The 12,895-nt window shown below is 46.7% G+C and overlaps 2 protein-coding genes and 1 long non-coding RNA gene across 17 annotated transcripts in view; 2 read left to right on the plus strand and 1 right to left on the minus strand.

Moving 5' to 3' along the window:
* Positions 1–3,831, plus strand: part of svilc (supervillin c) — a 38,934-nt gene extending 35,103 nt beyond the window's left edge. For 11 of the 14 annotated variants that reach the window (XM_049003149.1, XM_049003156.1, XM_049003157.1 and 8 more), the window contains one exon: positions 228–3,831. In XM_049003149.1, coding sequence (XP_048859106.1) covers positions 228–314 — 87 coding nt within the window. In that variant the 3' untranslated portion in view covers positions 315–3,831. The remainder of the gene's footprint in view (positions 1–227) is intronic. The other 3 variants (XR_007388376.1, XR_007388377.1, XM_049003159.1) reach the window with 1 other exon arrangement.
* tmem98 (transmembrane protein 98) lies at positions 2,009–10,227 on the minus strand. Of its 2 annotated transcripts, none has more exons than XM_049003162.1 (7): positions 9,966–10,219; positions 6,199–6,403; positions 4,647–4,778; positions 4,425–4,458; positions 4,000–4,115; positions 3,855–3,914; positions 2,009–3,622 (listed from the first exon to the last, which is right to left on the minus strand). In XM_049003162.1, the coding sequence occupies exons 2-7, from the start codon at positions 6,327–6,329 to the stop codon at positions 3,418–3,420; spliced, it is 678 nt and encodes a 225-aa protein (XP_048859119.1). In that variant the 5' UTR covers positions 6,330–6,403; positions 9,966–10,219; the 3' UTR covers positions 2,009–3,417. The 2 variants fall into 2 exon arrangements, with proteins under 2 accessions (XP_048859119.1, XP_048859120.1); XM_049003163.1 differs by having other exon boundaries at positions 3,537–3,657; positions 9,966–10,227.
* A 419-nt stretch (positions 10,228–10,646) lies between these two features.
* LOC125726749 (uncharacterized) lies at positions 10,647–12,455 on the plus strand. Its single transcript, XR_007388384.1, has 3 exons — positions 10,647–10,778; positions 10,875–10,947; positions 12,098–12,455. It is a non-coding gene; the product is annotated as an uncharacterized LOC125726749 (long non-coding RNA).
* The last annotated feature ends 440 nt before the right edge of the window (positions 12,456–12,895 follow it).

Below are 12,895 nucleotides of genomic sequence, written 5' to 3' on the forward strand. Positions count from 1 at the left end.
AAATCCCCACCATTAATCGCTCAGATCGGTAGCCTTGGTTTTTATATCCTAACTAATAACTGCACGGCTGAAATATCACCGATATACCGGAAGCCAGGAGAATTTAACGCTATATTTCATATGACTCTCACTAGCTTTTTGGTAACTGAAGATTTGACAGTCTTTTTGAAGTATGTACCCATTCGTGGCATCCAGTTATTAAAAAAAAAAAATCCTGTTTCTCTCAGACGCCGTTGAAGGGGGGCCGGGATGGATTCGATTCTCCCCAGAGCTGGAAGCCAACCCAGCAGAAGAAAAGCGAAGGCCTCTTTTGAAAAAGAGCCAAAATATACTGTTGTGGCATATGTCCGTATAAAGAAATATTTAGCGTAGACGAGCACGCACTTTTGTATCTTTTATTCTTAGAGGAAGAGGCACATTTTCTAGCTAACTAAGAAGGTTCGGGTGTACAGTGTATAACTGAGACTTTGTTATAAAGAGTCTCTTGTTTTTTTTGGCTTCTTTCACCACCCTTTTATCAAGCTGATTATTTCTGGCAGTCGCTCGTGGTCGGTGAGTGTTTCCAAGCGGGGTCACTTGCACGGCCCTTGAGCTTAGAATCAAGGTCCCCCAGTGGTTTAAAGCAGTGTTTCCTAATCCAGTGCTTGTAGAGCCCAAGCCAGTTCACATTTTCGCTCCCTCCCAGCTCCCGGCCAGACAGTCCACATTTTTGCTCCCTTCCATCTTTCAGCACACCTGTACCAGGTATTCGGTGTCCTTGATTGGCTGGGGGCTGGGAGGGAGCAAAAATGTGAACTTTAAGTGGGTCCCCCAAGGCCGCGTAAACATCTAGCTTCCTTTCTACCTTGTTTTCTGAACTGCTGCTCCACACACGTGGCCGTGGCAGATGATCCTGAAGTGAGATGTCGTTAACAGACCCGCCATCAGCATGTTCTCATCCCTATGGATCCTTTTATCTCGTTAAACCCCCACGAACCTTATTCGACACTCCCAAGGGAGATTAAAAATCTGTACCTTTTCAAAAAAATTATGTGTAAATTTACAAGTTCATTGACTTTGTATGTATGTATGCATTTCTGTGTAGCCCTAATAGTTCAGATTAACTGTATGGTTAATTTATATTTTACAGATATAATATATTTGTAAAACTTAAGTTTTCAAAATAATCTCATCATTAATATAACCAAATGGAATGAAGTTGATACATGTGAATTAATAAATGAAATTTATTTCCATAACAAATATATATAACTAAAAAATACATATTGTCAGAGCTCTACATGTTGCATTGATGATCCTGACAATAGGGGGCAGCAGTGTGACCTCGAGTGCAGTTCCTGTCCTGGTTCTGTGTGTGTGCAGTCTCAGTCCATTCCCTGTGGTGTTCTCAGCGCTCTCCAGTATTTCAGCAGTAAGAGTGTGGTTTTAGTGAGCGCGTCCCGGAGTGCAGTGTTTCCCAACCTGGCCCTTGGGGACCCTAGACAGAGAAACAATGTGGACTGTCTGGTAGGGAGCTGGGAGGGAGCGAAAATGTGGACTGTCTGGCAAGGGAGCTGGGAGGGAGCGAAAATGTGGACTGTCTGACAGAGAGCTGGGAGGGAGCGAAAATGTGGACTGACTGGGGTGTCCAAGGACCAGGTTGGAAAACACTGCTGTACTGCACTGGTTCCCTGTCCTGGGGTGTGCTGTGCTTTCAAAGGTAGTCTGCAGGCTTGCTGTGACTGGCAGTAACTCAGCAGTTATGGAAAATGGATGGATGGATGGACAAACATGGATTAATTGATCGACACACCAATCTACGTAGTGTGGGCGTACCAAAAGTTTGCCAGGATTAGAAAAGAGTGCTTTTCCAATATAAACAGGCTTTTCAACTTCGATAACTGCTGCAATTTCTTCTTATGCAGCCTGTATGTAAACATCTCATTTTGTTACATAAGAGCTAGAAAATCTCTTTTCCATTGAACTGTCAATCTCAGTGGAGCATCCAAAGGAGAGGAGCGGTAAATGCTTGTATTTTGTAAGAAACAATTTAATCTGTACAAATCAGTGGAAAGAGAGAAGCTGAGCATCTCTAAGCAGGACATCGTCAATAATATTGAAGCAATCAAAGAAGAATAACAAGGTGTTCTTTCCAATGTCACTTCAGTCGTGGCAGTGTGCCTCTGATCTGAATCACAGCGGGACGTATCGAAAGGTACGTACAAGGCTGCCTGGGGTTTTATCTGGTTGACCTTCTGGAATGTAAAGCTTTGAGGCTGTGGACCGTGGTTATGAGCGTTTCCCACAGCGGACGTCATGCCTACTTCCGTCTCCTTAATCAGTCTTTTTGCCTGCTGGTTGCATTTGGAATGACAGAGGCGTGAACATCAGTCTCATCCCACGACGATTGTGATGGCTGCTTCCTGCGTGTGCAGTAGATCCCGTAAAATCTGATGCCGCCGGTGTAATGGTCTGGTAACGGGCCTCCCCCCCCCCCTTTTTTTGCCGGGATGATCCTGGCAAAGACCCACCGTTCGTGACCTGGCCATCCTGGACGCGTGACTCTGACTGGCATGGTGACGGATTTCTGTGACGTCTGTCAGAACAGCGTCAGCCAAATGGAACTTCTAGAAATTCTGGATGCAATGGGCCTGTTGTGGATCACTGTAAGCTCCCTTCCGGACAAAACAACTATGTTTATATACATCAGGTCTCTCGTCTATAAGCAGTTGGAATCCCAGCAGCAGGCTGCTGAATAATTTGTGGCTGCTTTGGGATAGAAGGTCAGATTAGTGATTTATTTTCAATATATTTTCACACCCCAAATGTGGTAAGAGGGTAAACTGCCACAGAACCAACTAACCATGGTTTGGTAGTCTGTGATGCCAGGTTTGGTGTTAATGTCGCAAAACCCAGGGGGATCTGACTTGGGGTGGCTGGGAATCGCCCTGGTTTTTAGGCTTTTAGGAAGCCAGAGTGTGGCATTGTCAGTTAGACGCAAAGCAAGCTGGTGTTTGGTGACGCTCAACTGGAAACAGCTGTATGTGATGCCTCAGTACAGTGATGGCTGTGGGATAGGTATCGCAGAGATGTATTACTGTAAATAGATAGGCAATAATGTGATTCAAGCCAATCTTAGTTCATGTGCCGAATATACTATATATACAAAGTGTGTGTGTGTGTGTGTATGTGGACCAAATGTTCCCCACAGTGTAATTAAAACCTGACTATTTTTTCAGGCCCCCACGAAGATCTGTAAATGCAATCAAAAAACTCGTATTTTGCGTGGTTACTTATGGTTAAGGTTGGGTAGGGATTAAGGTTGCCATGTTGTAATTAGAGTTTCCCCTTAGAAATGAATGGAGAGTCCCCACAAAGATATAATTACAAACTTGTGTGTGTGTGTGTGTGTGTGTGTGTGTGTGCGCGCGGTGCAGATCAGATGGTGTGCTCCTGCTGTACAGCCTCCACTCCCAGCTGCATGCAGTCAGTCTCAGACGCCAACGCCGCCTCCCGCAACGCCACCATGTGACCCTCAGCCGTGTGCAACAATTGGTCGATCCAGTCCAGGTTGCCAGACATGCGACAGGCATGGCGGGTCACCAGTACCAGGTGGCTGACGGACAGGAAGAGGGCGGTGGCTCTGTGGGGGTGAGATGCAACAGCGGCCGAGAAAATCTGTCATGAATGAAAATGAATGAATATAACAATATCCTTTGAGAATCGCTGCTTATTCCCAGACCAAACCAAATGGTCATATCTTCAGTACTACAAACAGATTGTTTAATATGTAAAATAGAAGTCCCACAGGATTTTTAACAGAAGGAATTAAATTAAAGATTTTAAAATGTATTTTTTCGACACATTTAATGTACCTGGCGTCGAGCAGCACTGGGCTGAGTGGTGGATACATGCTTCGGACGACATCATCCACCCTAAAGGAAACCCAACAGGATAAATTAATATGACCTTATTGCTAAAAAAATAGCCAGTTGTGTTGGAACAGTATCACTCTCGCACCTGGGGTTAATACGCTTGGCCACGGCGATGATGTCACCGAGGCCGTTGGGGGCTTTGACCTTTGCCCCTGAGCCCATCGTCATGGCCACCAGCTTTTCAGTCAAGGTGTGACATATCTAAGAAGGAAACACAGATCAATCCCTATACTCCACTGAGCACATCTTGGGTGAATCTCAATAACAAGAATGCAAAGACCGTACTTGTGGTCTTGGCAAGACTTGCCTTCCAAGAATTAACTTGGGGCGCAATGAATCATGGGATTGGTTTCGTTTGCAACTGATGTATCCTTGAAATTTAGGGAGGAGCAAGACCAACAGCCAGGGATTTTTACCGTGCACTAGAACACGAGTATGGTCAAGTACGCATATTGAGATTCACCCATGGTCCCTTTACGCGTAAAGTTAAAGCAAACATTGTAACTTTACCTTTAAGACGGCGATGCCATGTGACATCAGCCCACTGAAACAAAGAAAAGTGATTTTTCAACTAAGAGGTCTAAGACTAACAACAGCTTGCAAAAAAATCTGAAGAACACCAATGTGAAATATTGGACAATGCTGGGAAAAAATACCCAGTCAAGATGGAAATAGCAGGAAATGTGACATGGCTACAGGACTGATCTTGCTCTCCGTTTTTGATAAACCTACGAGGCGTCCTCCATCCAGTCCTCTTCCTCCAGGATGGCCTTGACGTGGGGGTTAGTAATGATCACATCGTCCAGCTCCAGCTCTGAGGGCTCAGCCTGGTTCTCCATGGCGCTGATCAGGTCCACCCTGGGCCTGTGCATGGTTCGAAATGGGGGGTAGCTGTGAAAAGAACTGCAGGTGTACGCAGACCCCCTTCACCAGCAATTAATGTGCCTCCTCATCTCACACGAGGCTGAGAAACATATTTCCAGGACAGCAAGTCTGCTGTAGTACACTCACAGGAGACTGAATTTGCTGTAATACACTCACATGACACCAAGTCTGCTGTAATACACTCACAGGACACCAAGTCTGCTGTAATACACTCACAGGAGACTGAATTTGCTGTAATACACTCACAGGACACCAAGTCTGCTGTAGTACACTCACAGGAGACTGAATTTGCTGTAATACACTCGGGGGGGGGGGGACTGACACTGCGGTAATACACTCATGGAGGCCCCTACAAACTCACACGAGACCTCCATCACAATCTCCGTCGAGAAGTCTGCTTTAAAAACGCAAACTTAAGCCAGTCTCTCTGAGATGGTCTCCATTCCCATCCTTTCTGTCGTAGCCGAATGCTTCCAATTTTTCCTTCACCATAAGATTTTCTCTTTTCCCGGAGGCCTTATCAGAGCCATACTGAAAACGTAGCAGCCATGGGGCAGTGGGGCTTTTCCACAGACAGTGTTTGCCCAGAGGGAGGCTTGTTCGCACCGGCTGGCTGAGGCCACTCTGCCGGAAAATCCACAGGGGAAACTGAACATTTTGTCTTGCGCCTCTCCTTCCCTGGCACAGAGGATAAAACATCCCTTAAGCTCTGTCCTCGTAGATCTAACCCCATTGCTATCTCTGCAGAAAAGCGGTTACACACTCCCCGCTCTCCTGCTGTTGCAACCTGCAGCAATAATCCATCTTTCCCAGAAGGAGATGCCAGAAGATTGGACCGCTTCAGAGAGCCTGTGTGAGGGGTCGGCATCGCTAGGACACACGGGATGCCTTCCGTACCCAATGTACATATCTGATCAGCAGTGGTGCAAATATCAACGGTAGTTGTGGGGACCTGAGCGCAGGACTAATCTAGTCCAAAGTACAGCAGAACGGATTCAGTGCAGAGGATGGAGGCTGAGCCAGACTGCTGCTTGTGTCATGACAGCAGGGGGCGTAGCGACTAAAGAATTGTACTAAAAGCTCAGTATAAGTGGTTGGCTGAACAGTTAATATATCTTATGGAGCTCCAGTTAAAAATAAGAAATTATATAAAGTTAGTGTTTGGATAGTAAAAGCACCCCCCCCCCCAGCCAAAAGCCAATTAAAGCCTTAATTATCCTCTTTAAGGAACAACGGGACTTAACAGAGTGGCCTGCATAGTATGAGAGATATGAGCAAAAACACGATGTCCTCTACAGAGAACGAAAATGAACTAAGTCTTTGAAGGATATCCCATAATCCTCTGCAAAACAGCGATATGGCCCAGCCGCAAATTCACTCCGCCCGTCACGGAACCCACTTGGACTCGAGCCGCTGCAGCAGGCCGGCAGGGTGGCAGTAGCGCTGATTGCAGACGACGACCAGAGTGACGAGCGACGCCAGGAAGATGGCGGCCAGCACTCCAATGGCCACGATCACCACCGTCTCCATGCCGACACGCCGCCGTTTATAAGGAATTCAGGGGCTGGGCTGCTAACTGGGTTTGCATGCTAAGTATCACTCACCTGAAAAGAAAGGGTGGGAAAAACAAACAAGAAAATCCATCCATCTTATACCAAGTAGCACATAGTACAAGGCAGGGGTTATGGTATATATTTTTCAGTATATAGACACAATCACTAAATGCTTTAGAACAGCGTTCTCAAACTATGTGCCGCGGACCGGTGCCGGTCCGTTAAGAGAGTTCCTGCCGGTCTGCAGAGGCTTGCTTCTGCACCAATCAAAATTCAGTCAAATCAAGTCAGGTATTATAATAATAATAATAATGCATGTGTGAGTAAATGGTGTGTGAGTGTGCCCTGTGATGGGTTGGCCCCCCATCCTGGGTTGTTCCCTGCCTCGTGCCCATTGCTTCCGAGATCCGGACCCCCCGTGACCCAGTAGGATAAGTGGTTTGGAAAATGGATGGATGGATGGATGAATAATAATACTATCTATCTATAGCAATAATAACTATCTATCTATGCGAATACGCATGGGCGGGGGGTTAGGGGCGGTCGTTTATGCCGGGCCCAAAGCCTGACATGACTGGTCCCCCAGGAAAAATAAGTTTAAGAAACGCTGCTTTAGCAGACATCCCACCTCCCCCCGAAATTTCCAGGAGTCTCCTGCAAACTGACAGCAGCTTTCTGACACTCGCAGACGATGCGCGATATCTGTCTTGTCTGTAATATTAGCCGGTAAGGAGTTTTACCGCTGTAACCTCGCCCTAAATTTCCCACCACTTTCTAGCCCCGGTCAGCAAATTTTGCCCACCTACACTCTAGTTGGCGATATATATCTACGGTATCACCATAATGCCAGCCAAGCATTGGCCAGTACCCCACCCTCCCTGATGCTCCTCATCTGCCTCCCTGAAGTCAATATCCCTAAAATGTGTGTCTACTTTAGGCACACCAGTATATAATTACCAGGGCATTGCTCTTTAACTTTAAAACATCACAGTGGACAAACACTGAGCGTTTAGCCCATGTCAGCTATAGAATCTAGGAATAAAGTGTCAGTGTTTGATTGTAGCAGTGTTTGCAGCATAATTATCACCTGATGAGGAGCCAAACTGCCGGCAGGGAAACAAATTCTGCGGTCCGAGCGCTTATTGTCCAGAACCGTCTGTCAGACGGTAGCAGGGAAAAAGGTGCCCGCATGAAACATCACAGAAATGAAAAAAATACGAACCCCAGGCGGTTCACTCTTGCGTCGGCCATTGCCAGCCCAGTACCCAAAGTCCTGCTTTGGAATGGAGCAGAGCTACGGTAAGAAAAGTAAAAGAGCCACCTGCGATTTCTGACCTTTTCCTATGACAGGTGGCGGAAGGTCCTTGATGTCGGGCCAGTTCGCGTTTGCCGGATGGCCCTGGCGTCCGTCTGCCGAGTGAGTACATGCACGCTCACCTGCCCTCCACTAAGCTTGGTTATTCATTGACCAGCCCTGCCCTTCATACTGGGTGCAGCTGAGACTTTTAAACGGCCACATGTATCGAGCCGATCCCACACACGGTACCAGATGCCTGCGCTCGGTCCGACCCCCCCGCCACCCCACGCTTCTCCTTAAATCTCATACTGTGGGTCATCTGTCAGCAAAAAAACACAAATGCCCCATACAGAAAACTTTCTCGATTAGGCCGGAGAACCATTTATCTTGCCTGCGCTCTACGACTTATGACATATAGGCGTCCAACAGAGAACAGCATGCACTAAAGTTACAAAATATATTTTAAGAGCTGGTAGGCTACATTAAAACTAGACACGGTTTTCAAAAGAGATAACAACTCATCCACGATGTTAAAGAAAATGCGGTTTGCAGAAATAAAAAAATCTGCCACGACAATTACTTGTACTGTGCTAGATATGTTCCGCTGCTTTGCGAAAGGTAGCTCTTTAAAAGAAATACATAAAATATTACTGGTATCTCCTCCCTTTGGCTTTCCGCCGCCGGAGCGAGCCAACTTATCTGTACACTGTTCCGGGGATCTGGAAAACTGCAGGATTACCAGAGACAAGTTATGCCTTTTTTATCAAAAGGAGAATAAATTAATTTTAAACGAAAAGAGGAATTTAACAGGGTGCGAGTTCGGGAAAAGCTGTAAAGCAAGACGTATTTTGACAGACTCGAAGACTGAGGCCAGGAAAGGACGAAAGGGGCCTTTCTGAAAAGTTTGTAAAATAACAGTAAGAAAAATACTAAAAGTAGCCTACACGATAAGTGTCCAATTCATAATCCTCGACCCAAATTAGATGTACTTCACGAAATAGCTTTTTGGCACAACACGCCGCTTATCCTACAGAGGGTGGAGAGCCAATAGAGAGGGAATAAACACGGATGGGGTGGCAATTAACCCATCACAGGGCATACTCACCTCACACACACATACACATCTACGGAGAATTTGGCAACTCCAATTAATGAACCTCAGCATGTTTTTGGACTGTGGGGTTAAACCGGAGTACTTGGAGGAAACCCATGACGACACGGGGAGAACAAAGCGGAGACTCGAACGCTGCTCCTATGGTTGTCAGGCATCTGTGCTATAACTACTGTTAATATAATAATGTAATAATGAGAAGAAGAAGAAGCGGTAAAGTTTTTCTCACGCCGTGTTTATTACCATGAGAATAAATGAGAAGTTTCTTAGCTAAAGATTCCAGATTACGCGCAACTCGATAAATCCTGTAAAATACGCCTCCGCCGTTCGCCTCCCCCTCGGGCCGCCGAAACACTTTAATAGGATTTCCAGCCGCCATGCATAAGAAGCTCAGTCTCTCCCCCCCCCCCCCCCCCCCCCCCCACCCCCCCCCCCTTTGTTCGGCGGTTTTGCATACTTTCGTGCCATAGATAAGGCGCCATGAAAACAAATGTCCAGAAACGATTGCAGTGCCAAAGAACAGCAATCAGTCAACATTCTGTAGTTGGATATGAACAAGACCGTAATTACCCCCCCCCCCTACACCCCCGCAATATTCAAAGCCGGCCTTGAAGACACGAAGCGGATGATCATCAGTGACATGAATGCTTCTGGAGCTACATAACCAAAATAATTCATTATTCATTATTCGTTTCTTTTAAGAAAATAAGTCGCATTTTAAAATCCCACAGTTTGAATGTAGACCAACAACTGAACTTTCCCTCTTTTCAGTAGAATGTGTTTGTGTGTGTGTGTGTGTATACACACACACACACACACACACACACACTACTAAAGCCATTGATGTTTAACGCAGACTGACTTAAATCTTCCTGAAAATGCTTTTTAGGACTTCAGAACAATACCACTGGTATCTAAAACTATTTTCAAAGTACATTAAAAAATACATTTTAATAGCCTACGTTAAGTTATAAAGTCCACTTAGAGAAAATTTGCACCATTGCATCAATAAAAACAGAATGTAGGCTATCCCGTTTAGATGCAGACCGAGTTACATGCGCGTATTTACTGTACGCTCAGTGCACGAGACAATGTTCTTACATGGATCAATGTATTTTTGTCGACCCGCCGAATTTTACTCGTTTCACATACATTTCCGTAAACCAGCACGTTTGCCACTTTTTCCCAAGAATATACAAACTCACCCAGTCATGTTTGGCCGTTTTACTGACGTTGGGATTTAAGGCAGGAGCATGCATGCACCTCCGCCTTGCACGAAGGTATGCGGGTGGGGGTGGGGGGCACAAGAGCCATCACGTGAACTTCACTGGTTGGGCACTTTCTCGCCGGGAAGTCCAGTCTGAATTACCATGTTACGGACTGACCAGTACAGGAGAGCCGAAGTTTGCACAGTGTACGAGCCACAGGAGCGCACGTCACGGGAGCGCGCTTTCAAGAATTCCTTGTCTGTTGCTATATCGAATTCCAACGTAACAACGTTATTTTATAATGCACATTGAAAAGTTACTATCCAATAACGGATTACTTGCTGCCACACCATATCTTATAATGTAATTCAATCACAGTTAACTTTATTATTTACATCTGTTATTAATATAAAATAATTTATATAATTATATCGAGAGCCTCTGGTTATATATGCGGAGTACAAAAATACAATTTATTCCTTAGTACATATATAAATATTAATGTATTTGTAATAACACCGCTACACAATTATTGTGTAAATTAAATTGTGCGTTTATGTTATTTTCATATTTTATAGGTTATCGTCCATCGTTTCTGCTCACTACACAATCAGGAAACACGGCGTGTTATTTTCTGACAATGATTAACCGTATTGTTACACATGGCACTTCCGCGTCCACTCGGGCGAGCCGCCGCCGCGCAGTCGTCCGCTAGGTGGGGGGATCCGGCCGCGGCGGCGCGCCGCGCTCCCTGCGGCTGATTGACGGCTTTCCGGATGCAAAATCCGAAAGCTATGAATAGCGTGCGAGGTAAGATAACACGCCTTCTCTGCGCGTAGTGTGGAAACTGATCTAACCCGCGATTGCACTTAAAACGCTTTTTTTCTGTTAATGTTTTCGATGCAGAGAAACGTAGGACAGGAGCGCATAGAGAGCCCCGGCTGGGGGGAGGCGGCGAACAGGATATTAACGGTAGAAGGTACTGCCGATTTCTGTGAGGGTGCTTACAGATCTTTAAAATGAAATAGCACACACACACGTTTATATATCTTTGTGGGGACTCTTCATTCATTTCTGTGGGGAAAACCCTAATCCCAACACGACGACCTTAACCCCTACCCGGCCCTGACCATTACCATAAGTGACCAAACAAAATACAAGACTCTTGGCATATTTACTGTTTTGATTGCGTTCACAAATCCTTGTGGGAACCTGAAAAATGGTCCCCACAGCGTCAAAATAAATTTTATTACATCGTGGGTGTATGTGGTATGTGTGGGTTATATTTTATTATTGGTGTTCAATAGTTTGCCTGTTGCATTGGCCCCATGTTGTTGGGGCTGTAATAATAACAGGGGTGATATTTTGTAAACTTGCGCACCAAAGTTCTGGCTTGTAAACCAGAGTTTGTGCAGGAAACCAGGCCAGTCTTCTGCAGCTGTGCCCTTATAGCAGATTGTAATGGTAATGAACCAGCCCACCTCCTCCTCCGCAAACTTGGCCACTCGGGTGGTGGTCCTGTGGTGACGGGGGGGCATTTGGAGCCTGTCCGTGGCCCCGCCTCTCATCACCGTCCTCGCCCCGCGGGCGATTCGGTGGGGCTATCCCAGGCAAGCTGTCGATGGTGTCGTGTTCCAAGCTGCCCGTGGCTGTTTGGCAGCCTCGCTCTCACCCTGGAGCGGCTTCCTGCTCACCGGTGTCACAGTGTCCAGCCAGGACTTTCTTCGTTCTGTTCAGCCGTATAAAGCAGGAAGACGAGGGCGATGTATTTTATTTTCCTCGCTGCTCTTTTCAAAGCCGGCCGTGTTCTGCGAGACTGACAGGAATCCATTTGAAGTAACGGGAATACATTAAGAGAGTTGGATCCCGTCGCAGGGGTGGTGGAAACGCTGACAGGCCCTGACAGGGATGCGAGTGGAGCAGGCTGGCTGCGTTCGTCCGGAAAGCCGCAGATGAAGCTGCGATGGCTTCTCCCGACGACCTGCCCGCGGGTTTGGCAGCCTGGGTATCGGGGTGCGGTAGAGATCACCTTGCCGTGCAAGGATGCGGTTGACAGGATACAGTGAGTTCTTCATTGCTAGTCTGAGTCTGTTTGGTGGAGTGAATTAGGTTTTTATTTTTTTTTGCAGTGGTGTTCGAAGCACATGCCCTGGCCAATTGGGAGCAGTTGTCTAAATCCGCGGCCCTTCAGATGATGCCACCCTGGGCAGTCGCCCTTGCCAGGATCCATCAATGGTTATTTATACCTTTTGTAACCATATATTCGTGGTTTATCCTGTCCAGCACTATACATGGCCTTTTTTAAAAAATCACTGAAAGATCTTGCCCTGCCCCTTTTCCAGGTAGGAGCAGGTAGGGTGACAGTGTGGCGTGTGAGTAACCGCCTATCAGAATGAACGTACTTTAAACCCAGAGCCCCATTGGCTCTCTTTGGCTTCCCTTAACAACGTGTCTCTAGTTTAGGACATCTCCAGCCTCCATGGAGAATCTCAGCCACAGGGTGACGCTAGGCTGGGGAATTTCCACCGGCAGATGGCAGGGGTGGGGTATTGGGGGGGGGTGTATTGCCATATTCCTGGAATAGGAGTTCCTGTATTTCTGCTTTTCTCATTGTGTTCCGGTAAACACGGATTTTAGAGCCGCATCTAGCCCCTGTGGCCGCGGTGCCCTGTAGCTGTGGTCGTGAAGGGGATTGAGATTGATTTGCGCTGTAAAGAGACACCGGGGAGGCTGAGAGGATTTCGCACGCAGCAGAAGTGGGGGAGAGCTGCTCCCAGGGGCCCCCCCCCGCTCATCAGAAGCAAGCTTGCAGACAGCAGCTGCCTCTGTCTTCATTGTGCTTTTGCTCACATTCTCGCATGAGGCGCTGATGAAGAAATAATAAAGTTTTGCGTGTCGCTGTTTTGCCCCCAGTTGTTGTCACAAGT

The sequence above is a fragment of the Brienomyrus brachyistius genome, unplaced genomic scaffold, assembly GCF_023856365.1.
Source record: "Brienomyrus brachyistius isolate T26 unplaced genomic scaffold, BBRACH_0.4 scaffold75, whole genome shotgun sequence".
Classification (NCBI taxonomy): Eukaryota; Metazoa; Chordata; class Actinopteri; order Osteoglossiformes; family Mormyridae; genus Brienomyrus; species Brienomyrus brachyistius.

Bases quoted from the DNA above. Each gene is read 5' to 3' on its own strand.
- tmem98 (XM_049003162.1), bottom strand. From the start codon at position 6,329: ATGGAGACGGTGGTGATCGTGGCCATTGGAGTGCTGGCCGCCATCTTC. The intron at 4,459-4,646 runs GTAGGTTTATCA...TCTTTGTTTCAG, and splicing joins GACTGGATGGAGGACGCCTC to TGGGCTGATGTCACATGGCA. The intron at 3,623-3,854 runs GTACATTAAATG...TCACCCCCACAG, and splicing joins CCAGTGCTGCTCGACGCCAG to AGCCACCGCCCTCTTCCTGT.